The sequence below is a fragment of the Fringilla coelebs genome (genome assembly GCF_963513975.1).
Source record: "Fringilla coelebs genome assembly, chromosome: 5".
NCBI lineage: Eukaryota > Metazoa > Chordata > Aves > Passeriformes > Fringillidae > Fringilla > Fringilla coelebs.
The window spans coordinates 40,016,609-40,044,369 of record NC_140033.1 but is presented as its reverse complement, the minus strand read 5'-3'; the positions used below and the strand labels follow the sequence as shown (position 1 = coordinate 40,044,369).

The 27,761-nt window shown below is 37.2% G+C and overlaps 1 protein-coding gene across 1 annotated transcript in view; it reads right to left on the bottom strand.

Moving 5' to 3' along the window:
* Window positions 1-27,761, bottom strand: part of TMTC2 (transmembrane O-mannosyltransferase targeting cadherins 2) — a 231,576-nt gene that overhangs the window by 81,462 nt on the left and 122,353 nt on the right. The window contains exon 3 of the mRNA XM_084206089.1: window positions 11,313-12,141. Coding sequence (XP_084062215.1) covers window positions 11,313-12,141 — 829 coding nt within the window. The remainder of the gene's footprint in view (window positions 1-11,312; window positions 12,142-27,761) is intronic.

Below are 27,761 nucleotides of genomic sequence, written 5' to 3'. Positions count from 1 at the left end.
ATCCACCACTCTTTTCCATCTGTGCATAGTAATAAAAGAAAATAAATATCCTTAAAAGAAAAAGAAACTAGGTCAGCAGTCCTGGAATTTAGAATGGATGCTTATTCCAATTATTCTTTATAAATATTTTTCATATAATATCTATATTAGCTAAGTTGCAAAAGGAACATTAAACATTCAGAAAATATTAAAGTATACATATATATATGCCACATTTTAAACTTTAATTCAAAATTCAAATTTCCTCATATTGAAGACCCTATTCAGCACAAGAGAAAAAGTAAGCTGTGAATGAAAGAGCTTTGCAATATTTACTTTTTGCCTGCTGCTTAATTCCCTATCTACTTGAGACTGAAACAGACCCAGGTCTTTAAGAAATAATATTCCATCTAGCATGGGAGCAAATGCAACATTAACATCTCACCTCAAAACAGTCAGTCCATATGAATTTTACTTAATTGCCTAATTTTCCACAGATCATACTCAATATTAATGGGCATATTAAAAATTAAATCCATTTCACAGCCAGTCAAGTATAAACTGAAGAATCTCCTAATGCCTGAGAACTCCTTTGTTATTTACATGTCTTTGCAGGAAAACAAAACTTTTTAAAGGGATTTTGTTCTGTTTGTTGTTTGGGATTTTGTTAAAAAAAAAACAGCAGAAGAAATTATGAATTATTCAGTGGTAAGTAGGAAAATGAGTTGTTGTTTAAGTGTTATAATTTTGGCCATATCAAACTAGACCTCTATTAAACTTTAAAGATTGCATTTATGCCACCTTGCAGTGAGAGTAGGTCAAGTTCTCAAGCATTCAATTGCTTTCAAAATGAAAATGAATATAAAAAAAAAATTAGTTTCATGTTTCACATGCTTAACTTCTCAACCATCTCGGTGAAACTGACAATTAAGATTTAACAAGACTGAAAAATACCCGGCTGGTATATTAAACCTTCTCCAAGCACTTTCATGCTGGAAGAGTGCAAGACCAACAACAGCAAAACGAGACAACATTGTCTAATCTAATCTGCTTGGATTTAAGAAGCACATTTTCTAAAGAAAACTAGTAAACTTTCAGCTTTCAACTGAACTATTAAAACAAGTGAGAAATGGAAATTAATGTCTACAAACACCTTCATTTAAATAAAACATTCCCTTTCTACTGAATCAAAGATCATGCTATGTTATCAGTGAAATGAAGATATTAAAGCAACAAAGTGTCACAGAAGAGCAGTCAGATGGCTTAAAATCATGTATGTTGATTTCTTGATTCAAAAGTTTGCTTTAAATTAAAAAATAAAATTAACATCACAAATCATTTACAAAGATAACCCAAAGTATTAAATTCTGATTCCCACCTGGCATCCCTATATAATCCATGACAATTTAGGTAATACTGAAATCTATTTGTAAACTGCCATTTTATTAATATATCTGTTGTCCAAACACTTCTGAAACACAAAAATAAAAAATCCAACTACAATTGCCTATTAAATCATTCAAATACATCCTGGCAAATATTTTAAAATAACATAGCAAAGAGAAGGAAAATTCTGCCTTTCCTTGTATGTCATGAAAACATACATAGTTTTCATACATTATGAAAGCTAATGGAAAAAAATGCAAGACTTAAAAAAATGATTATGTGACATTAACTATTCACATGAAATTGCTGAGTTTTGGCAATACTGTTCTCACCTTATCCCATCAAACTTATACAAGTTATTCCACAGATTGTTGAATGCATTAAGGAGCGTGAACTAGATTATTATTTGAGTAAAACAAGCTACTTGAACAAAGACTGAAGTATTTAGGGAACAGCTGAGTAATTTGTAATCAACTTGTCAGCAGTTCTAAACTGGAACCTTCAGCTCACAGAAAAATGCACATCAAGCCAAGAAAACCTCTATGCAGCTTTACAGATATTTGTGTATTATTTATTATTCTTTAGCTAGTGAAATTAGAAACAGCAGTTCAAGTTTGCATTCCCTGTGTTTAAAATCCTTCCACATTTCTTCTGATTTGTTTATGAAAAAGAAGTGAATGCATGACAATTAGAATCTCAATTTTTTTCTTCAATAGTGTTTAAGTATGAAGTGATGCTGGTCCCAAAAGAAAAGCCTTCACTTTTTTCTTCAAGAGGGAAGAAGTTTCATCTACAGAGAAATAACAGGCTTCCCCAAGAAAACCTCTGAAAGTTCAACTGCACACTCATAAAAACATAATGAAAAGAGTTCAACATCTAAAACAGTTTTTCTACAAAACAGAGCCACTACCACTCACAAAGACAGCAAGAAGATCAACGAGATCATGTTTATTACATGGTTTGAGAATGGAAAAATTCATCTAAATGCTACAGGTTGCTACTTTCAAAGTGGGCCAGTTTTTGCTTAACTTCTTTTCTACAGTTTGTATAAGGTATTTATATTTTTCCTCTTATTACAGAGGAATAATGATATTTTTTTCAAAATATGTAATAAATTAATGCATACAATTTGACATAATTTTCCTCTAAAAATTTCACTTGTTAATAGAACATTTTGATCAAGTTACCTCATTTTGCTAACTGAACCACAAAATTGCCTAATTTCTGGTTTCCTAAAGGGCTAATAGTTTCTACATAACCATAATTTATGCATTTAATCTACTTTGCACGTGGATTTTTTTTTTAATATCAGTGGGTATGTGGCAATGTTGAGACAGACTGTGTTAGAGATCTATAATCTCTTTAACTTTTACGTATTCTTCTATTTATTAAGGTTGTTATTTATAGCATTTGTTCAACAGTTCATCTGTTGATCAGTTGCAGGGCTTTTGTAATGAGAGCAGGTGAAATAAAAACAGAATTGAAAACTATGCAGTGCTTTGAAAGCTATCCAGCAACACGTCAGCATGGGTACTAACCAACCTACACTTGGCAGGCAGAGCTTCAGTCTTGTTCCTCAATTCTGAAACCCCAATGAAATGAATGTGAACTCATGGCCTGCTCTACTGCTGATACACCCCCTTCATCCTCTATGTTACAGAAATTAACTCTTCCTCCTCAAAGGATAGCAGAGTGACTCTGACAGCTCAATGAACCTGAGAGATGAGACCGAGCAGCTGCTCTGTTCTTTGGCTTCACCATTACCTACCACCCTACAGCCAATCAAGTTTGTCACAGCCTCCCTCATGCTAAAATTATTTTTTGTGAAGAGTATGGTATCAATCAGACAACTAAACTGATGCAAGTTAGGGAGAACAGTGAGAAAAGGATGACCACAGTACCTTTAACATCTAACCTACTCACTGTTCTGTTCACAGCAGAGCCCAATCACACCTTTGCACAGCTTTGTTAGCTAAATGTGCATTGCAAGTGTGTGAACATCATAAGACATCACTGCCACAAAGCTCCTATTCCATTTAACTTCACAATGGTCAGGAACAGAGCTGTGAATGGTGCTGATCTGAAACTCTCATTATATGAGGAAGCGTATTTTATTGAGGCAATGGATATAAATCATACAAGAAAATGAAAGGAGCAGAAAAATACAAGTGGAACAAGAGGGCATGTCTGTGCATCCCAGTCATCTCAGGATGAACCCTGAGGAACTCTTCAAAGCCTAAGAGTGACTCAGGCAAAGATGTGACCATGTAATAAATTTGTCAAATTATGCAACCTTCTTAAGAGTAGACTTTGAAAAAATTTATCTATGATACATTCAAAATTATCACTTACGTCCCAAGTGATAAACAAGCCAGCCTCTTGCAGCAATGGCAGGATGCACTGAAATGTCAGCCCTGGTCCTCCAAGCTATGAGTAGATGGATCATTGTTGGCTTCTTTCCAGAAAAGGAGAACAGTGAGCACAGTGTCCTGGGGACATCCCAGAGGAGCCATGGGGAAGAGAAACCAGCATTTGGGTTTGTCAAACCAAAAGAATCTTCTCACGTGCTCAAACGACATATGTCAGACTTGGAAAATGCAAATTGCTCCATATCCAGGTAGCAGGCTTTTTGTAACACTTCAAGTCCTCTGCTTTTATTTGCTTGGCTTTGAATCACTTAGAAAGGCAAGGCAAGAGCCTGTGAAGCTTTGCCAGCCGATACATATCCCCAATGGTATGGAAATATAGGTGGCAGGAAGGAAGGTAGGTCAGAAAATTACCTCCTTCGTTTATCAGTGAAACTAATTAAAGACACTACAACTATTAACTAGCATCTTTAATGGTCCATATTCAAAATACCTTCTGTATTTTAAGACCTCAAACAAAAGTTCAGTGCGCTAGGCCATCTAAGGAAAGAGAAGGAAATGGCCTTGAGAAGTCAAGTCATTCTATTTAATGATCTTCTCTGCAATTTAAAACAAAACTATACACAAGCCTCTTGTGCATACTCTAACGGCATCAAACATCATTTACTTTTTGGATGCATGAGGATTGGTAACGATGACAGTTCAGGCTTAAGTAACAAAATCCCCTGTTACAAAGGAGGGGTATTTGAAATCTTAAAATATTTGTATTTATCTATCTATATTAGGGCTTTACCCTACCACAAGTGGTATAAAAATGCATATATGTAGATTACTGCACTGTCCATATTAAAGGTTAGTTTCTCTACCAGATTTATGTAAGTGGACCTGAATATGTACCAATACAAAATACATGACAGGTAGGAAAATGATGACATGTAACTCACTGCAAAAATTTTAAATAAGGAGGAATCTTTCCAAGTTGTCAAATATTGAAAAGAAGACAAAATAACGAAACAACTGGATTATTATCTAATGCACTTCAATAAACATGCTCTGCTTGAAAACCAATCCAGATAATCTCACTTTCCCCTAATCAGAAGTGACTCTTTCCCTGAAAAAACCTCAGGCTAATTTTGCAGAACACACAAATATGGACCAAAGGTCTCTCTTTTAATCAAAATGGAAAATAAAATCTATCATTTTCTGGCAAAAAACCCCAAAAACTCACACCATTTTGCTTGATATGCCACAAAAATTCATCTTGCTAAAGCCGATTCCTCCTTGACCAGGCCTGTTTGGTTTTTTTTTCCCCTACACTGTAGTTTTTAGCCCAGATGAGCTTGTTGAATGATTTCACAGAGCACCTCAGGGAAGACAGGGAAAGAAGTAACAGTCTGATTGGCCCATGTCTCAATGTCTCATGTTTGTTTCTTTAAAAAAGCCTAGCTATTAGTTAATAATAGCTTCTTTCCTATCACCCTGCACTTTAAGATTCACAGATTAGAGATGCTGTTGTACTACACCCCAAGAAGAAAACAATAAATCCTTGTTTCCAGACCTCTACACATATATAAAGGAAGACTATCAGGCTTTCTCATATCCTGCTGAAGAAGCACATCCCACACTGACTTGGGTTTCAGAGGAAATTACAGCACTTCTAAAGAACTGGAAGAGAGAACACTGTCATTGCAGAATAAATTCAGAGTTTGAATTGAACTGTAAACTACTTTCCTTCAGCTCTCCACCATATTTGGCATAACCAGACTGTTTTGCTGAGGGTGGGCAGCCTGTGGCATGCTCAAATGCCCTGAATGACTACCAAACAACTTACAAATGGCCATTCCTTCTACACTGTTTAATCATCCAGAGCAGCACTACCACCCATTTAGAGAGCCCCACACTACTTTCAGGGAGTAGGCTTTTTATTTAACTTTCAAACACTGCTACGTGGCTCATTTGAGCTAACTCTTTTAAAGCTGTGCCCTAGTTCCAACCAGAACAGAGTTAATTTTTTTTACAGGAGCCAGGCAAGGTGGTGCCTACAGTCCCAGCTACCCTGGGATGGCCAGACCCTAAGGTTATTCTCCCATCACCTGCAAGATGGAGAAAGCATTTGGAAGAGTCTGGGTGGGGACACTGATTTGGGGAGCAGTATTCCTAAAGCAAAACAAGCTTTTAAGAGTTGCAGGTAAAAATGTATTTCCAATTTATTTTAAGAACTTTGAAAAATCCTGTAGAACATTTATCCTTCAAATTCTGATGTTTTTGCTATGAACAGAGACCCCAGATTTATCATGGTATATATCCTGCATAATTCCTGTATAACAGACTTATATAGCCTATATTATCTATTATAAATTATACTTTCAATGTGCAATTCTAACCTATGATTTTGTTCCCTAAATAAGACCATTGAATCTGCCATAGATTTAGCTGTTTCAAAGGTTCTTACTGGTGGCTGGAAACATTTTACACCATTGAAAGATGATGTGCCTTAAAGTAATTTCTTCTTTAAAAAGTAGCTAAAGCTGAAAATTATTATGGAAGTCAAGGAAAATATCCATGTAACATTTAGTCAAAAAAGACTTAAGTATCAGAGAGTTCTGGAAAAGATATTGGGAAAATGTATGATTACTTGTTACAATGTTTCTCTGACAATTTCTAAAAGCATTAACTAAAAAAGGACATCAAGAATCACCATAATGACTAGATATTCTGATATATATTGGCTTAGGACGGATATTATACTGCCATAAATACAGAGAGGTTTTAAAACAACCATGAACCATCAAAAAAACCCAAATTCTAGTCTTATGGTAATAGGTAATATGAGTTCCACTCCAGAGAGAAAAATTGAGATTAAAGTGGTTTGTTCAAATACTAAAGAAGATTTATTTAGCAAAACTAAAACTAATTCATGAATACCTAACTCCAGATGGTAGGCTCATATCACTGGTATTTCTTAACAGTGATAATACACAAAACTTTGAAGTGTACTTATCAGCAAGTTTTATATGCTTAAAACCTGATATTTTATATGGCAGTCTGTGCACTGAAATCACCTTCTCTCTCAAGCCTTTTTTCCCCAAACCCACATTTCCTATTCAGTGCAATGTTATATTAATCACACTGTTTATTCTATTATTGACATTAAAGGAGCCAAAGGAAAAATAACTACTGTACAGAGCAGTATTTTGGGCTGTTAGGCCACAGACGAGTTGGAGTTTTACTGACAAGCTATATTTAAAAAACCTGAATATACCCACCAAAACACTGAAAGTCTGAGCATTTGGAATTTGCTATTTTCAAATGCCCAATGTGATATTTATTAGGGGACACACTGCTATACTTGGAAGATACAAAAAATGTGTAGTGAACAACAAGCTGTGTGTCAGAGCAATAGCTGTTGAAAGCTCTAAAGGTATTAGAGGATATCTTGTCAGCATAATGTAAGCTCTTAATAATAAGCATATTTGAAGAATCCTGTACCTTAAAATATTTAATTTCCTGTGGTTTCCAGTCACCAGTAGTGATTAATATTAATGGAAAATAATGTTTTATTCCATCTTTTTTGTTTGTGGGAAACACAGTTCCTCTACCTAGCTTAGTACAAAATAAAGTAACTGTTTTTCCTCACTGAACTGAGGTGAATTTTTAGTTAAGCATTCGCTCTGCATAGCAGGTCAACTACTCCCTGGAAGGATCCTCAAAGCCTACTTGCAAATATAATAGCACCAGGAGACTAAAATTTCATCAGTAAATATGACCAAGCAACTAATACCTCTGTGGCAGTCTAGCAGTTTAAGCCTCTCTATTTTCTACTTCTTTAATCAATGTCTTTCCCAGGTATAGGAAATATATCATAATGATCTTCCACGTTCAGATGTGGACTGCAAGGCCCAGAGGAAGATTATGCCTTTTGAAGCTTATTTTTGGTACCACAGGGAAAACTAGAGTTAATGAGGCATAATAAGCGCAATTATTTTGTGTGTCATTACAATTTTATATTAAACACAAGGTAATCATCAACACAGAATGACCTTCAGTCTAACTGAAAAAGATGTGACAGCTACCACCCACTTTTAACTTTTTTGTTTGTTTTTACACTTTGGGAGGCTTCCTTTCTATAAAAGAACATTCAGATAATGAGAATTGTTTTATATCACTTGGGCTGCTCATTAAGTTGAAGGCAGAGCAGAGAAATACTTGTGTCTTTCCCTCCCTATGGTCAAAACATGCATACACCCACTTCAGAATCCATAAACTAAATTAGTCAGTCTTTCATATTTCTCCCTCAAGTGCTGACAAACTGTAACAAGGTACTGCTTGGATTGCTTTAAAGTTATTTGAAATACTAGTCATAACCAGAACAGCAGAATAAGACCAGTAAAGATGCAGCTAAGGCATCCCAAGTCCTCACAAGGACTCCCTCAGCCAAGAGATGGCAGCTGCCTGCCACACAGTGAGGCAGCCAGGAAAGCTGGCACACACAGGGTAATTTGGAGGCAGCTTCACCACCTTCTTCTCACTTGACTCTCCCACGGTGCATTTTCAGGTTTTTTTTAAAGAGATAATCCATGTTCATGCTTTTGAGTATTTTTCCCACATTGTCAGTGATTGACAAAAACAGCCTGGAGAAATGTAAACTGCAGAAAGGCTGTGGCTGCCTGCAGGAGTAGACGCTTTCTCACCTTCGGCAGAACACAACTCTGCCTGCACTGCCTGCAAGGTATCCCTGAAGGGACCAGAAGAAAGTACCAGTGAGGTGATTATCACCCATTTCTTCCCTGGGGATTGAAGATGGAGAAGCTGCTGAATATGTTTGCCTGAAAGTGCCACAGCAGCAGATAAGATTATCATCTTCCACATATCACAACACAGAGGACCTACTAATAAACCACCACCAAATGAGACAACTCCATTTCCAAAGCAGTTCAGCCACATGAGTACACAAATGCATCCATGCTAAAAGCTTGCCTCAGCAAATGCCCTTATGACTACAGCACATCAGCTCAGTGTTGCACAGCAGTCAGCCATCAGTGGCATTCAGCCTGCTAGACCAGAATACAGATGGATCTGGAATAAAACACTCATCGTTTTGCTTTAGTAAAGCCAGTCTTCACAGATTCCTATTTCTTTATCAGTTTCCACACTGTGAGTTTTTCAAGGGATGCCTCATTGCTTTTTAGATTATGACAGAAGCAGCTCTTGCTCAGAAGAAGCTCTTTGCAGGAGATGAGAGAAAAAGCAGAACTATCAGGGAAAATTATCCTGCTACTCCACAATTTTCAGAAGTAAAAAACTACTATTGAGGAGAAACTTGCTACGAGCTGAGGAAAGCAAAGAAATGAGGAGTGACAGCTTCTTCTTAGTAGCCTAAAAATAAGGAAAACACTTCTCCACTCTACTGTTTGACTGAGCAGCCCATTGTCCCACTCTCTGAATAGCCTATTTATTACTAGAATTCATAAAAATAGAAAAAAGAGGCAAACAAAAATAAATTGTTTATCTGATGTCAACCTCATTTAATTATTGAAGAGTAGTTTGAATTGTTGATCTCTTAATGCTTTGGCAGGATTGGCAGCCACTCTAGTCCAGTCAGACTTGCCTGACTATATGAGAAATAGAAAATAAAATAAGCATAGTCAAAGCCAGGGATAAATTTAGAAGTATTTACAATCATGAATAGAGTTGGGTGACAGGTCACATTAGCTAGGGGTGTCTTATACCCAGCCTTGTTGCAATGTATGTGGGCTAGCAAATATTCAGCAGAAGTTTAACAGGATATTTTAAGCAGATTTATTTAAGTCAGCTCAGTCATGTCTGTATCATTGCATTGACATACTGTCTTTGCTGTTACACATCTTACAAGACACTTAATGTCAGCTTATATGGCAAGAAACCAGACGGTCATGTACGCAAGAGTCTGTGCACACTGAGATGTGCAGATGAAAACAGCTCATCTTGTCTCCTGGGAGCATAATACCCAGTAGTCTAATTTCCAGACAATGCTGCAGCCAATCCTACTATTGGGCAAAAACAAGCATGGCTTTTTTTGATCACAAAATCTGGCTCATTGCAAGCAGTCTAATAATGTCTGGGCATCTCCACCAAAACTGAACACGCATAGACTGACCAAGTGCATACACACTTTCCTTTCCAAGAAATTCCAGTGTTTTAATACAAGTTTTATACTGTCGCTAAACTTGTAAGTCTCAGAGCTTCATATAATCACTCTGCTGTGCTGGCTCGCTGTTCACTTATTTCATTTGTTCCTCTCCTGCGCTAGTTTTGAAAAAAAAGTAAAACAAATGGGATGTGCTTGTTCACAACTTAAAAAACTCACTTACTGCAGCAACAAGTTCAGTAATTTTCCTAGGGTGAGAAGGTATATGAAGAAGAGTTACAAAATCAGACTGACAAACTACTAAAATGCTGCTTTGCTAGGCATTTTATCTGCCAAATCTACTTTTTCACTCTCTATCAGGTCACAGTAACCACCTGCATTTGCCTCTTACTATTACAGCTTTTAGACTATGGCACGATACAACTGTCTAACCAAAATGCACAACTCTATCAGCAATGACTTCACATCACATGAGGGGTTTCTGAGCAGAGGACTGAAAAAACTGAAGCATTCAAGCGCTGTCAAATTTCTCTTTCACAGACAGGCAAAGCAATCAACTAATCCCTTCTCACTTCTGATGAACTGTGAATAAGGAAGGCTTAGTCAATGTCTACATTGCACTCACAGGTGATATTTTGACCATTCTCATATAAACTTGCATTTGTGCCAAGAGCAGTACAGCCAGGCAGCATGGAGTTCAGGATCCAAGCTGGATCTGTCATACATGCTTGAAACCACAGAGCTACAGCTCCACATTGTTACTGATACCTAAACTGGCAGGTTTACTGCCTGTTTGGATATGTTTACACTAGCTGTGGTCACATCTCATTACAGCATAGATATAACCTTTGAGATGTGGCTGGGCAACGTTACAAATAGCAACGTTACAATATTTACACATGAACAGGAAGGGATAAGTATTTGACAATAACTCTTTACAGTACTTGTAGGCAGGGGGAACTACAGTCATTTCCTAGGCTGAATTATATCTGACCTCATTTCCTCATTTTTATTATGCAGTATTGACATTATTTGCATCAGATGAAATACTATTTCTTATATTTTCTAATCAGAGAAAACAGAACATTTGGGTAAACTCACAAAAAATGTTCATTAGCATGCTATATACCAGATTCCAAATGGAAAAACACCAGGGTGGGCTCTATAATACTAATAATGCATCTCTAATTTCAAAACACAGAACTAATGCCACTGAAAAAGAAAGTATCCCCTTACCTTAGGGTCTCCTTTTCTCCATGTTAATGCCAAACCTGTAACACCTCATCAAAACACATTCCTGCTTTTCCCCATTTTTTACTAATGCACATACCACTGCAACTTAAAATGACATTTCTTAATGTATTCTCTTTCGATGTTGCTAGTAAAATTAGACAATTCAAAGGCAAAGACAGACAGGAATAAGTAAAGCATACATCATAAAGAGCAAGAATTACCTTTAGCAGGGTTTACTTTTATCCCTGACCTATACAGCATCTCCTCATTCTGCCAGTCCCCATTCCTGACAACAGTCTTGAGTCCATAGAAAACAATTAATGCAGCAGTGGAACAAAAAACCAAGTTCTTCAGAAAGCGCTTTTGGGCTTTGACATAAAGGGCCCTGACACCTACTGTAACCAGCAGGCAGAAGCCCATACTAGGGACATACAGCACACGCTCTGCTATTACAAAGCCAACATAGAAAAACAGGTTTGTGGCAGGAACGAAGGGCACTATTAACAAAGAGAGAGACAGAATGACAATGTTCTCGGTTGAAGGAAGCTGCAGTTTCTGAATTTCATGCTTTTTTAGGCCATTCTCTTCTTTTGATGCAAAGCTTGACTTCACCTCCAGTGTCTTGTACTCCATCTCTGGGTGACAGCTATGCCCATTAGCATTTTGCTTGCCATTCATTACAGTTTTCCCATTGAATTCTCTCTCATTGCTGGAGCCCTTCAAGCTAAAGTAGGCAAGGAGGAGGAGTCCTGCATAGAAGGCCACAGTGTGTAGATTCCTCCAGTCGCTGACTGCTTTTAGAAGAGGCACAGCATCCATAGACCAGTCAAAGCTGAGGGTATCTGGGCACAGCAACAGCCAGAGGTTCTTGGTTGGCAAGTAAAAGAAGGTCAGGGTACGTGTGAGAAAACTGTCTGAGTCAGCCGCTGGATTGTCAGAATTAGAAAAACTTGGGGGCCTGTTGCCCATCCAGTATAAGCGAACACCCAGCAGTGCAGTTCCCCAGGAGGTCAATAAACCAATGCTGAAGAACAGGGTCAAATTCTTCCTCTGAAAGAAAAAAAAAAAAACAAAAACACATAAATCAACACTAGGTATTTAGTTGTGTAAATTATACACAAAAAAAAAACCAAAAAATATCTGATAGAACTCTTTTTCAGTAATAGAAATAAACACAACAGATCTCCATCTCTGACATTTGGATCACCCCATGTTGGGGTACATTGTTGACTACAGACTAAAGGAACTGACTCTTTCATTTAAGCTCTATCAAGAGCATCACACTCAAGCCTGAGATATTTTAGGGCTATCAGTCCTTGCTTAAGATTTAGTTGTATAACACTTTGGAAACTCTTATTTTAGAGGAATTTATGGAATCTCACATTAGTTTCTACATAATCTCCCAAATCCCTTCTCTGTTTCTGGCTGTGACCAAAACACTTGTTTGAGTTTGCCTTAGCTAAATTTAAAGTCTAAAGGATGTTCCAGATCCATTTTCTTCAATCAAAGTCTCGCCAAGAGACTTTGAGGCATTTCATCAGAAAACCAATAAAAAATTTTGAAGAAAGCAAGAGAGGAAAACAGACATAGATTCCATATTTAGGTCTCCCAGCTCCTACCTATTAACTTGGAGCCTTCAGCTCTACCTACTACTGAAAGTCCCACTTCATTTTCTATAAAACACAAAAAGTTTCACCTCAGTGTGAGCAAAGTGGCAGAGCACTGGAAGAGGATGCCCAGAGATGTTGTGGATTCTCATTCTCTGGAGACATTCAAAATCCACGTGGATTTATTCCTGGACAGCCTGCTCTAGATGACCCTGCCTTGGCAGGGGGATTTGAACTGGACAGTCTCCAGAGGTCCTTTCCAACCCAAACAATTCCGTGATTCTGTGATCTCAGAGCCAAACAAGACATTGGGGTTTTTTCCTCAAGCACTCACATAATAAACACTCTAAAACTTTTCACATCTTCATATGCATCTAAATAAAATTATGGGAAGCAAACAGCTCACTCCACCTACCAATGTCATCATGCTAGCAACTTGAAGTATCTGCACTTATTTATGGAATAACAGAACATTTTCCAGCAGAAGCTGCTTCTTGGGTAAGCTCTGCTCTCAATTACATGGGTGCCCTAAATAAAAGCTGGTTTACATTATTCTCTCTCTCTCTCTCTCTCTCTATGTAAAAGCTAAAATATATGAGGTTTTTATATTTCCATTTCTCAGACGCCTTTTGTAAGGAAAGGAAAAAAATCTATTTGCCAAATGGTTACAGATACAGATTAAGTGCTTTGATTATCTTTTCCCTATTACTAGAAAGAATTATTTGTCAATCATTTTTCATTTTATTAGGTTTGGTTTTTCCCCTCTCTCACACTACACATTTGTGGGATGATTATTTAATGTTTACTTAGTTATTCAGAAGCAGAACCTCACAGTAGAATGTTTTATCTTATTTCTACAAAACAACTCATTTTTCTTCTTTGTGGGTGGGATCAGCCCTTGATATCATGAATTACAGATGATTGTGTTGCTCCATTTTAGGTCAATTACTAATAGTTTTCTACAGCTTACTGATATCCTGCTAAGAAGACACAGTCTCATAATGGTAATTTATAGTTTATCTTATAATGTATCAGGAAGAAATTTATACTTTTTGCATTTCTACAGAGTTCCTCCTTGTGAAGTTTAAAATATTAAACATCAGATTCATTTATTGACTTATGCTACATTACGGAATTTAATGGAGGCATTAGTAGAGAACAAACAAATTTGTAATGGAAACATTCAAGCACTTGGATTGCAAACATGTAAAAAATGCTGGCAATTTTATACACGAAGTAAAGCCTGGGTCCAGATTTAATTTGCCATATTAATTTGATTTTAATCAAACCAGTTTGATTTACTTGCTTTTTTACATTCTGGATAATCCAAAATGTTTTGGTAATATATCATCCAAAACCCTCATCTACACATCATGATAACTCCATTCCCTGGAAAGCCTATTAGAACAACTTACTTTTATTTGTAAGCTGGGTAATAATTTACAACTCACTTCACATACAGTTTCATCCATGCCTGCCAAAACTATTTAAATGCTTATAATGTTATAAAGCTGAAACTCCCAACTAAATTTATATTTGGAATAAAAAGATTATTCAGATTTCATGGATTTGCATGTATGTCCTCACAGCAAAACCTCATGCCCCAGGTTTAACTTGTCCTTTCATTCTCATCATAGTTTTCTACATGAAATTTTTTCTGCCCACCCTTCTGGCTCAATAATTTTCAAACTTATTTCCTTCAAATACACACATAAACAACTCCTAAATGTTAAGTGTGACTTATTTATTTTCTCATACATCCTTCTTATGAATCTCTTAAGAGGAGGCTGCTAAGACAGAAAAAAGCCAGGAAGTGAAAGATAATATTGGTTTGTTTGAGTTTGAAATGGTCTTTTCTGGAAGGCTATATACCACTTGAAAGATTAAGATATCCCAAATATTAAGGAAGTGAAAATTGATTAACAGATGAAAAGTGAGCTTTCATGGACTGATTAGGCTGCTTTGTTATTTTGTTAATACTTACTTAACAACTGGAAGACTATCTCATTTTCCTGAAATCCTAACCATTGAACTTTTCAATTGAATGCCAAGAAAGTTCACATTACAAACTTCTCTGACAAAACCATGTGAGTGCATATATGTTATGCCTCATGGATAATAGTGAAACCTACTAAAAATGTTCAGGTCTTACTCATATGTTAACCAAATACTAACAACTAGAAGTTTGCCTTTTGCTCCTATTCCAAAAATACTAACAATCTGTAGCTCAGAGCTAATCAATCTTCACTGCTGGAGTAACCATTTGCAGCCTCTCTTTTAAGCTTTACACTGAAGGTCTGTAACATCTGGATCCTCACACTTGTAGGTTTTACAAAGAACACAGATTATCCATATACAGGTTTGTGTATCATGTTGCAACAAAACTTTTTTTTTTACTATTTTTAAGCATTTTACATGATTTTCAAATGAAATATCTAAGCACACACTCATAGAGCTTAGAGATACGAGTAGGTTTACCACCCCAGCATAATCATCATTATTCATCATGCTGTAAGGCACTAGTCAACTGAAGACTGAGCTCTGGTAGATTCTTAAACTCAGTTAACTGACATCAGGAGTGAAGTGCAAATTTCCTGTTGCTGCCTCAGACACAAATGGTTTGCATTCTTCCCCAGATTTCACACATGGATCTTTTCAATAGTCTGTAGCTTTACAACCTTTTAAAATTACCTCCAAGTTAAGTACAGTTAGCAATAACCTGTATAACACTGAACAACCATTGTGAATTTTCAGATTTCAGAGGAGGCTCAATCTAGAGGCAAGAAAAATCTGTCCCTAACACTTAAATGTCTGTCACAACAATTAAAAGTAGGATGCCTTTTTCCTTTCTCTGTTTTTTTTTTTAGTTTTCAGCTTTCAAATTTCACATACAGGATTGGCCTGGAAGGAAAAGACAAATTCATTCTCCTCCTTCTCTTCTCAACATTCATGATATTTGCATAGCTTTTATCCCTCTGTGCTAATATAGTCACAGATAATGAAAAAGGTTTAGCACATATTTTGGCTTTACTTTCTTTAAGGCTTTGGAAGAAAATCATTCCAGCAATTTATTAAAATTAAATAATACAGCCAGTCCCCCAATAGACTTTTGCCTGCAAAGGGAAGTGTTTTCAAAATGAACTCTGCTCAGACAAGCACTTTCACTAGTAACTCTTCTGAGCCTCCTGACAGCCTGTGCTACTCTGATCTGATTGTGTAGATTCAGTGCAGTCCAGAAGCAGAAGAGATCCTCTGTAATGCTAGGCAGAAAGGATTTGGATTACTACACTCATGAGTCCTAATCCAGCCCATCTGCCATACGTTTTGACACCCCCATAAATCCTCTAACCTTTCCTAAGTAGCCATTTTCATCTGAGGAAAAAAATGAGCACTTATTTAGATCAGATTTATCGTATCTCCTGCCGGCTAACAGGCAAGTACCACCACTGCAATTTTAGTTTTTCTGACTGTAGAAATCTTTTTCATCACCCTACCAAAATCCATCTGCATGACCCACCCACATTGCACATTTCCCTTGCATTAAATCCTAATTCCTCACTTCATTATATTGCCCTAAATAAGGCACTGCAGCAGATTTCTTAATTGGGCAGCCACTGCCAAAACTCAGTCATCACTTAAGTGGTATCCAAAGCATTTTCAAAAGAAACTGTTCTTTTAACCTCACATTGTCCATTTCAGAAACAGCATTAAATATGGCACATGACTGAGACGCTGCAGAAATCAAAATCATCACACACAAAATGTTATTCTTAAAATTCAGGAAATACAGAGATGAAAGAAGATGTGTCATCAGGCATTACTCACAGGAATTTCTTTTCCAAATTAGAGTTCCTTAAATATATGTTGGCTTGAAAACTGCGACTTCCAAAAGTATTAAAATGCTGCCAGATCACTAGACTTACAGCATCTTCTTCCCACAGTAGGTAGAGGTTCCTGGGTAACAGATCTGCCAAGTTGAAGCCAAACTACAATTCAGAAACATATCCCCACCAGGAATGAAGCTATTTGCTACAACCCCTGCTGGGTCACAGTACTGAGATGGAATGGCCTTTAACACTGCCTGATCACCTGCCCCGTTAGTTCCTGTTTGCATGATCCACTAAATGAGGTTTACTCATTTTCACCGGTGATGCAACAACTGACCTGAAGGTGTGTTTTTCCTCAGAGTTGGAACTCTGTCAACAGCCTGTCCAAAATGAGGACCACCTGTGCATATTTAATGACATTTATTTCTGGTATTAAGACCCCACACAATTTTTCTTCAATAAGGAAGTGCATTCACAAAACAGCTAAAGATTATCTGTGCATACTTATATGGTAATTAGCCTGTAGCACAAGTTAAACGGTCCTTACTACTACTGATGACTTGCCTTACATTAATTTGAATCCTTCATTCTTTAATATGAATTTTTAAGTACCAAAACAAAAAAAAAAAAGAAAATCCAAAACCACAAAGACTCTAACGTCTCCACTGAAAAACAGTTATAAGGATTACAGGGGGAAAGATAGACTGCATTAAGATCAGAATCTGCATGAGTGACTGGAGATAGTACAAGAGCATAAGGACTTGATACAGATAGGAGAACACAACAACAAAGCCTTGGAGAAGTAGATAAAAGATGTGACTTAGGCAAACAGAAGTTATGCAAACACAAGCAGGACACCAGCTCAGCTCTGCAAGGCTGACAAAGCAAAACAATGATATCACACTTACTCAAAAGTGGGGGTAAAAGAAAAGCCACCTGAAAAGGACACCCGGCACTGAAGACCACTAAAGAAGAGCCCAAACAACCATAAAAGACTTCTGATAAGGGCTGTGACTATGTAAATAATGTAATACATACATATCAAGTAAGTGAGGATAGCTACTGATTAGTGTGCATGATAAGAATTCTGAGAACCCAGCTCTCTAGAAGTGTTGATTAGTGGAAGGATCCTCCAAAAGCCCAGCACTGCAATAAAGAATGCCTGCTTTGTAGTACTCAAATCTGTGTTAGAAAGTTTATATTTGGCCAATTTCAGTATGAATATACAGCAGCTTGATAAATCTGTTTTCATGATCAGTGCAAGGAAAAGCTTTCTGCAAGTCCACATAACCAAATGCTGTGTAACAATGGTGATGTTATGGATATCTACCGCGAGTTCTTCCATCTATCTGCAGCAGCAAGAATTTTACACATGAGATTAGAAAGCCATTAGGACCAAAAGACATTTCTGGACTGCCAGACTGCTCAGGGATGCTGTCCAATCCAGGACCACTTTTACTACTACACAGGTAGGCAGCTGGTCATCATACCTGCATTTCATTTAGCAAGTAGTCTCATCCAGAGGTTTTACAGCGGAGGAAGAGTGCTGCACTTTCTAGGCTAGACAAAACAATGAGAGCTCACTGAACACACAAGTATGTTCAAAATGATTTTGAAATACCAGAGAAATGTTAAGAAAAATAAACTTGCATAAAAGGCAGGGGCAACACTGTTTGCTTAAAGGTACACAAGTAAGAGAAGTGGAGCAAGTAATTGGCTCATCTTCAGAGAAGCATGAGGGATCAGAGATCACAAGCAACTCTATTAAACCTCTGCTAGGAAGATAAACACTGTACTGAGGCTACAAATGAAAACACAACCTACAAGACACGTGAAATAATCAGTCCACTCTTCTCAATACTAATACATCCTAAAAGGATCTGGTTCCAACACAGATCTTTCAGAAATAAAAGAAGGAACTGGATAGAGCAACACAACAGAGTAATTTGTTTAAGGTCAAAGTGAATGTAAGGAAGATTCCAGCTGTGTAAAATGGAATCAGTTTCCTTCTACCACTGCCACACTACAAGGAAGCAGGTCAGTCTCATAGATGAGTGGCACAGCTGAGGTGGGATGCACACTTCAGCACTACACCTGAGCAAATGGATCAGGAGGACTGCAGAGCCCCACAGAGAAAGGAAGCCTTGCTCCCGTCTCACTGGGAACACAAAAACTGCCCCATCCTCTTGAGTAACAAATACACATGAAAATGAGTAGCAACAGCTAAAGCTCACAATATAAATTATACCTCCTTTATCACATTAAGTAAATTTGACCTGACAATTTACTAAAACTCTGCTTATTGGAATAAATAGATATGCAGTTTTTCTTCTTAACAGTTTCTTCTCCTCTTCTATACAATGTACTGCCCTGGTTATAAAAAAAGAAACAAAGTATAAAATGGCTCCAAAGAGCACAGACTGCAATCCTACCAATTTAACACAAAAAATTGCAATGCACATTTCATGTTTCCTACATTAATAAGAGGGCAATAAAGGAAAACTAAAGCCTATGAGATCGTTTAACATGCAGTGGAAGGAAAACACACACTGTTAGAATATAAATGGACACATACTGACCAATGGATTTTACAAGCAAAAAATGTCATTAAATTCCAGATTAAGCCTTTAGCAATGACTAAGCAACTTTACCAAGCAACTAGAAGAATGTCACCAATAACCAATTTCTGCACATGGGATAAATAGCAAGTTTAGGTTTGACAGAACAACCTCTCTAGGTATAACAGCTATCAGCTGGAAGCCCATCGAGTTTACAGCAGTCAGTTGCTACTGTGGATAAAAGGATTTTAGAGTGGATCATGGATAACAACCAGCATCTTATGTGCAGGGTTTTCCATTTTTCTGTTTGCCTACTGAAAAAAAATAATGATGTTTTGTTTTACTTGTAAAGTATGTCAAAAGAGCCAGCAGCAAAGTAGTCTTGAAACTATACTCCTAAGGAAAAAAAACATTACAATTTTGAACATTTAGCTGCAATTCTTCTAGTAAAGCGTAAAAACCTACAGCATTTCAAAGAGAAACACAAGTAGTATTGAAAGCAAAACACAGAGCCTGCTTATTAACTCAGAAGGCATACTATTTAGGAAGATTCATTTAAGATCAAGCAGACACTTATTTCCTTTAAGAAATATTTAAAGCTGATTTTTGTACAGTTATTGTATTTTCAGATCTAGCAGTTTAACAAGATTTAAAAAAGATTGTTAAGTGACTCAGAACCTATCTGTAGGACAAACTGAATACAGGCTAGGTTGTAACTAAAATGTTGTTTTAAAAAAATTCACCTTCCTCCTACACCCACAAAATACATTTATTTATGAAAAGGCATCATAGGATGGCCAAAAGACACTCCCAAGTAGTTAAGTATTATATTTGAACACAGTACCCTTCAGGAGTAGAAATAAACTTCACAGTATCAGCCACTTACTGGGCATTTATTTCAGATGCAGTGCTTATTATAAATAGCAGCCTGAAGGACATCTCCTGCAGTCTGGATGCAATCTCTGTTAATTGCTCATTTTTCTATGCTCCACTAGGATCACAGTTCAAAAATTGGGTAGCATGAAGAACTGGAGAAGCTAAAGGCAACACAGTAATGACTAAATCTTGGAAAGCCTTAACAAAGGTGACTTACAGTGAGAACAACATACCTTCAAGATTCAAAGTCCCACCAACAGCAGATGAAAGGCAATTCACAAAGAATGCTGACAAATAGTAGGTCACCACCACTGATGAAAAACTTTGTTCCCAGGTGTCAAACTCCTAGTCAAAACAAGCAGTCTGAAGCACACCTACATGCCTCCTTTCTCACCCAACCTAGTCTTGCCTCCCATGTAGCTAACCAAGTAGTTATGAAACACTAGCAATTAAATTGTGGATATATGTGCTTGAAGGTTTGAAGAGTAATACACTGAAGTAAAAAAAAAAAAAACAAAAAAACCCCCAACCACCAAAAAAAACCAAAACCAAAGAAGCAAACAAACAGCACCTCAAAAAAGAACTTCAATGAACATTTGTAACACCTGACCAGTAAGTACTGCAATCTTGAGAAGCAAGACTGAGAAAACTACCATTTTAATAAGAACTTAATTTGTTCCCCTTTTTCATTATATTGCAAGCTTTTTAATAGAATTGGTTATGGTCAAAGACTAATTTAAAGAAGAGAGAGATTCTTGTTTTCTATGTTAATTACTGGGGACGCTTTTTGTATTCATTCCCTATGGAATACACTAAACAGAAATGGCAATGAAAACCTATCTGAAAATGAATAGAGAAAACAAATTAAACTTTTTGCAGCAAACAGTCTTGGCTAACTACATAAGTAATTACTGCTCAATGATAGTGAAGAGTCTTGCAGATATCACAGGAGTAAAAATGCTCAAATATAAAAACATTTAGCCAATAATTAAAACTGCAAACACTTCAATGGAAAATTTCCTCAATCTTATGTTTGATAAAAGTAACAGAATACCTTGAACAGGATGTCCTCTACTTTGTTTCCCCATACACGAAATATGAAGAAAACAATATAAAAAACATTGGTGTTAATTTCTTTTCCCCCTTATTCTAGGGATCCTTTTAAGATGTATATATAAGGATATTGAAGCATAGCCTTTTAAAAATACAAAGCGCATTACTAGAGTCTGAATCAGAGACAGAGTAAAAGGTAAAGCATTTACTGACCTCCGTATCACAAAACCAAATCTTCAATAATTCCAATAAAGAGAGATTAAAGATGGTGAAGCAGAATATGAATGACAAAACTTACTTCATGACATGGAATGTCATTACCCTCTATTAAGCTAATGTGAAGAAATGAGGCAGTTAGTAGTAACCTCCTGTGAACCAATACAAAGATACTTCTCAACTGTTAGGGAGCAAAGTACTTAAAAGAGGTCAGTTACTGGTACTGTAAGAGGTGTGCTGAAACCCTCAACCAATTACACTAAACTTACTTGAAAGCCTGCACAGTTATCTTGTTTAGCTTAAAAAAAAGAGATCTTTAATAATTCCTGTGAGGTAATGATCTGTGATCAAATAAGTCTACCTGTAAAACAATCCAGCTTCTCTGAAGGAAGTGAAAAATTACATATTCTTTTAGAAGTTAGGAAGAAAATTATTTTTTCTTAAATACATTCAGTACCATTATCAAAACCTTTGTTTTAAATATATTTCTCATTTTTAATAGACAAAATAGAAGAGAAAGAAGTGCAAACAGAAATCACATTGCCTGCATGTACTCATCCACATTTACACACACAAACACACAGCACTAGCCTTGGTAGTTCCTGGTTTGTTCAGGTCCAGTGCATTACAAACATGTTTTGGGCATCAAGGACATAAATGCAACAGTCTTTCCTCAGCACGGCTCTGGTGCAAACAGCTAGCTCTTATAAAATTCATTCCAGTCTCACTAATGAGTGGAGCTTGGAAGTGCAGTACTTTTGAGCCATAAAGAGATGATTTATAATGAGAAGTCACTCAGTAGGAAGGCTAAAGTATAGCAGTCCTCTCTGCAAGTTATCATAACAGAAAGCTATTTAATGAGAGTGGGTTTCTTCAAGAATTCAAAAAAGGCAAGATTTGGAATAGGATGTGTTACATTATGCAGACACATCACTGAACATTGCTGCCACAGTAAAACCACCAAAAGAAAAATCCTCAAAGTTGTTCCTATCTTGAGTTTTTGGCTCGTTTTTTAATAAGTTCTTTCAAATGTAAAACACAGATCTGTAGGGATTAGCAGACAGACACAATTCAGTTTAAAAAGATTTAGTAAAGTTTAATTAACTAAACTAAGTTGCCTAAGGTCAGCCACTCCATAGAGCAAACAAGAAAAAAATGTGGCCTGAAGCAAGACGTTGTTTGGCAAAGACACAATGAAAGAGCAGAGAGGTAACCCTTCCTCAGCAAGCTCAGGAGGGGCCTGAGTTACCCACAGCTCTCTGCTCTGTACAGCACTCACCCCTGCAGGACAGCACTAAGGGTGCTGATGACTCCACTTCAGTTACATACAAACCCAAAGCCTCCCCTTAATCCACCTCCAGATCAAAGCTACAGCCAGCCTCTAATAATGACTTAAAAGTAAATACATTTTCAGTAAACTATATGCCATAGCCTTTATGCATGTCATGGGGACATATGGGCTTGGCATGCTAGAAAACATCCACTTTGGCTTTCAGATTAAACTATTGAGTTTGCTAAGAAAAGATGCCACTGAGAAGGTGGGGAGAAGACAGTGGAGCACAGTATGCCAGAATTCGCACGATCAAAATGTAGGCATAACTGACTCAGGCTGCAGTTTTCTAATGAGTAAATTCAGATTGTGACTTCTTGACAATAGAAGAATTTAAACAGCAATGATGTCTTGGGAACTTTTTTGTTTCTTTTTTACTATGGTTTCCAGAGTGATCTGTTTCTTGTGCAGAGTGACATTGTGTCAGCCCAGTGGAGGGAGCAGTGTATAATTGAGGGAAGCTGAAGAAAGTGGTTAACTTTGTTAAGCTGTGACTGCTACCAAAGATGCTGCCATCAAAATGTGACTTCCAAGAATATCACTAGGACAGCTGCAATCTTCCATGCATGGTAAAAATCACACACCCATCCCTGCTTCTTCAGCAAACTGAGATTTATAACAGAAATATTTATCCAAGGACAGTTATAACTGTTACAGTTCAAGAAGTAATATTTCATTTTTCTAAGTCTTGAAAAATAAACAAGTCACACTGAACAGAAGATATACAGTCTACATTAAAACAAGAAGTCCTTGAGCTATCATGCACAAAGGATTACATGGCCACAAAATTCCCTCCCACATGACAGAATATTCATTCTACACCAGCTGCTTGTTTTCAGGGTCACTACACAGGTTACCTAGATGTCATGACAGTAAAGGCCCAAATTTCTGAATCTTTCACAAAGCTGTGACATATTTCCTTGTCCCTTGGAAGCATGCACATCTTCAGCTTCATGATAATCCTCAGACAGCAGGATGAACTTCACTTCTGTGTTTGTCGGCACTTCAAACCATCTGCCTAACCCACAGACCCTTCATCAGCTCATCATTCTCCTGTCAAAAGCACCTTAAGTCTTCCTATGAAACCTTCTTCATCTCTACTTCATAGATGGTAGTTACACTCAAATCACTCCAGAAAGTGAAAATTCTTCAAAGTTTTGCTGAAAGTACCATGACAAAATGCACCTGATAACAGATCAGATGCTTCTGACACAGATATGCTGAATGACACTAAGCAGATTGCTTAACCACCTTCTGTCTCCTTTTGCTCTAATCCTCCCATACTGCCTCTAAATTCAGATACTGATTCCTAACAGTAATAGGAATTTTTAGTTATGCTTTCTATATAATTTAAGAAGGTTCTGCCCCTAAAGAAGTCTCTATTATACAAATAATTAAGCACTACAGACAGCAGTGAACTCTTTTACTGTGTGATCTGGAAATTGTCATCCAGCACACTTCCGTTGCGTATTTATCCAGCCTATGTAGCAGCTGCCAGTGACTTTATTTTCATCTTTCTTTCCCCCTCACTCCTTTCCCTGTCTGCTTCTGCCAAATACTACCTTCAAATGCAACAGTGCTTTTCGAAATGGCGCTGCCCACCATTTTATACCCAGTGTGCTGTAGAAATCTAACAGGACTGAACACTGCATCCTAGGAAGCCCATGTAAATACAAACTCACGGAATAGTTTGAGTTGGAAGGAACCTTTAAAGGCAATCTAATTCAACACCCCTGCAATCATCAACTAGATCAGGTTGCTCAGAGCAGCAAAAAACTCACAAGGTGTTAGTCATTCGTGTTCTTCTCAAATTTGCCAATCAATTAACAAAATACATTTCTTGACATTGCTCAGAGAAAAAAAAATGAGAATAACCTTAAAAGGGTAGGAATAATCACATTATGGATTTACCTGGCTAGCAATATTCATTTTAGTGATGAAAAATCTGACTGAAAAGACTAACACTTTAAATTATGTACCTACAATTTTCATTAAAATTCCTTCTTGCCTACAGAAGTACATAAAAATCATTAACCAAAATACATTCCAGGACAGAAATGACAATTGCTAAATTTTTCAGGAGTCTCTATGAAGGGACCTTGAAGTTTTTCCAGTTATTAAAAACTACATCTTCCACAATTCATATACCTAAACAGAAACTAAACTCTAAAGATAACCCTGCAAAGAATTTGTAGTTCTTTGAAACAAACTCTGTATTGTTGGATTGTTTGTATGAGGTGATTTCTGAGATTAATGTTTTTAATACTCAAATGATGAAAACCATGAAAATTATATAAACATCACAATGATGAAAATCCATTTTTAATCACCTACCAGCTTAAAAGTATCAACATTTCAAAACATTTGAAAGTGAAATGCCTTAAAGTAGAGGTTCCATAGAAACCACCACTTTGTCAAGGCTAGTCTCCAAGTTCCTCAGAAACCTCACTTGTCTTAATTTCACAAACAGAAGAATTAAGCAGACAGTGTATTTTCCTTCCTTTTGCTCAGTAACTTTGCTCAGAATTATGGAAAACCCTCCTTTTTAAGAAGAAAACCAGAATATCTGCATTTCAGTCTCTATGCACTATCTGTGACAGACTCCAGACAATACATTCTCTTCCAAAGATTGCCACAAGTGTACATGATATGAGTCCCTTGTTTTGGAGGACACCTGAGCTATGCCATCTCACTGAATAAGTATTTCAGTATCTATTGGAGCATACTCTCATCGCTCAGAGCTCACCGTGCAGTACAGCAGCCCTGGTGTGCTAGAGCACAAGAGGAACAAAACATCCTGACGACAAAGAAGGAAACATGCATGGTTGGACAAGCTTTACAAACACTCTGCTCATAAATTGGTTAGTGTATGCCTAAAAGGAGGTAAGGATGGTATGCAGGGATCCAGTTCTGCTGCAAGCAGCAGATGAACAAGACCTTAAGACACAACTTTTGGACTTGGGTAATGCGATAGTATAGAATCAACTGTGTCCCCACTTCCTTCTTTGCATCCTGGCCAAGGTTTACATACTTTCCACATATTACAAGTATAAACAAAGAGGAGTTTAAATCAAGAGTTAAATTATTAAGAACACCTCCTACTGCCTGCAACAGGCCTCCCTTGGACTAGAGCCTTAACAGCTGGGGCTGACCTCACTTCAGTCAAACCCACAGTCAGCCTTTGAATCTTATCACAGAAAAAAAGTGGAAGGCTAGAAAACCCACTTCATTTTAATTTTTGTTACTTGCTTTCTGAAATCCCAGATTAAAGAGGTTTACATTCTTAAGCACTAGCCAAAACCATGATGACTACATCTATCAGTTTGGTTTGGGGTTTTTTCCTGTGAAAGCTGAGATTCTCACTGGGACAGATGTTACAAGTGTGTAGCTCACCGCTCACAGTCTACCGTACGTGTATGTTTTGTTAAAGGGCTGTGGCTTGTCAAAAGAGCTCTGGGCTCCTTGTCTTACTGGCTGCTTGTCTTACCAGGCAATTATGCACTGCTTCAACAGGATGTTGGGAAGGAGGAGGGAGCTTGCTCTCAGAGAGCACCAAACTGGAAAATGCTGCTGCAGTATAGGGCTCAACAGGGAAAGCTGTGGGAAGCAATGAGCCATGAGGATGGAAATAGGAGGCTTGAAAAAAGGAGGAAACTACATCTCAGAGACAACTGAAGACTTTTCTGGAGACCTACAGGAGACCACAAAAATCCAACAAGGGAAAAATAAGAGGCTTCTCCTTTTCAAGGATGCCAGTACACAAGGATTAAACCTGCTTTCAAACACAATTACTTGAATATACACCACCCAGCAAATCTGCTGTCTCTTTCATGAGGTTTCTTCTTTTTTAATTAAAAAAAAACTAAAAAAGTTTTAAAGATTCTTGGTGCACTCTCTTTAATGGAAAAATCCAGAGAGGACATTGCTCAGACCTCTGAGATGGCATTACTGGCCTAAGATCTAAAGCAGAAAATGCTAAGAAAACTGACACACAATCTGGAACTGCATGCAGTTCTTTCTCAAGATGCAAAGAGGTGCTTTCTTTTCTACTGTCAATAAACTATTCTTTCTGCAAGGAGGTTTCCCTTTGTTCTAAAAATGCCACTGACCCTGACAGAAAGAAACCTCATTAAATAAAAGGCCAACTTGTCTTTATGAGAGATTTGATTTTTCAAATAGAAAAGATCAGCCAGCATACAGCATTTTGAAACTAACAGCAAAATCCTTCCATTTCTCTAAGGTCACAAGCAACATCAATGTAGGAGGAACTTTAGCTCCACAGAGAGCAGAAATTAAAAAGCATGTCCAGAAAGCTGGAGTGCCTTGCCTGGGATCTAAGCTAGGACACAGTCCTGGAAGGGTTTCCACCAGCCCTGGACTGCAGTGTCAGTGTGCAGATGGTGAGTACACTTGTTCATGACCTGCTACTTCCCCACCAGACTCAATTATTGCTTTTTAATCAGTTTCTTAAAGGACAAGAACTTAATAACCAATTTTGACTATTGAAGAGTCCAACTTTACAAAAAAAACCCAAAAAACCCAAACAAACAAACAAAAAAACCAAACAAAAAAAAAAGTGAAAGAAATGTAGCCAGAAAAATCTTTCATCAAATGCCTATTGGTTTACAAGTGGTTCAGAACATCAGTAGATTAGTTCTACAAACACAAGAGTGACAATAGGGGCAGCTTCATGAGGGGGAAGGTGGCAAGACAGCAGAAATGTGCATTAAGATTTTTTAAGTTACTGCAGATGAGTACAGAATAATATAGGATGTCTAAGGAATTTGCAGGAATAAAGTTCTGTACAAGAAAGGAGCACAGATGAGTAGAAAGTGCTTGAGCTTTGTTTTTTGAATGCCCTAATTTGTTCATTTTTACCCTGAAGCTACCTGAAAGCTGTATTTTAGGCCAGTCTGTCTCTTGAATATTTCTCAATTATTTACAAAGCCAGACAGTAGTGGATTCACAGAAGGGTAGCATCTAACCTTTTCTGATGATGCAGCTACTATTGCTAGAACATTTGCTAACTTCTTAGAAGATAAATTTTCTTTTATCCCACAATTGCAATTCACGTAGAATTTATATTTTAAAATGTTTTTAACACTAAGTATGCTGTCGTTCCCATAGCTATAGCCTAGAAAAGTGACAAAGAAAAGGTTTTCCTCTGTATGTTAAAATACAGACTTCCAAATTCTGAAAAGAA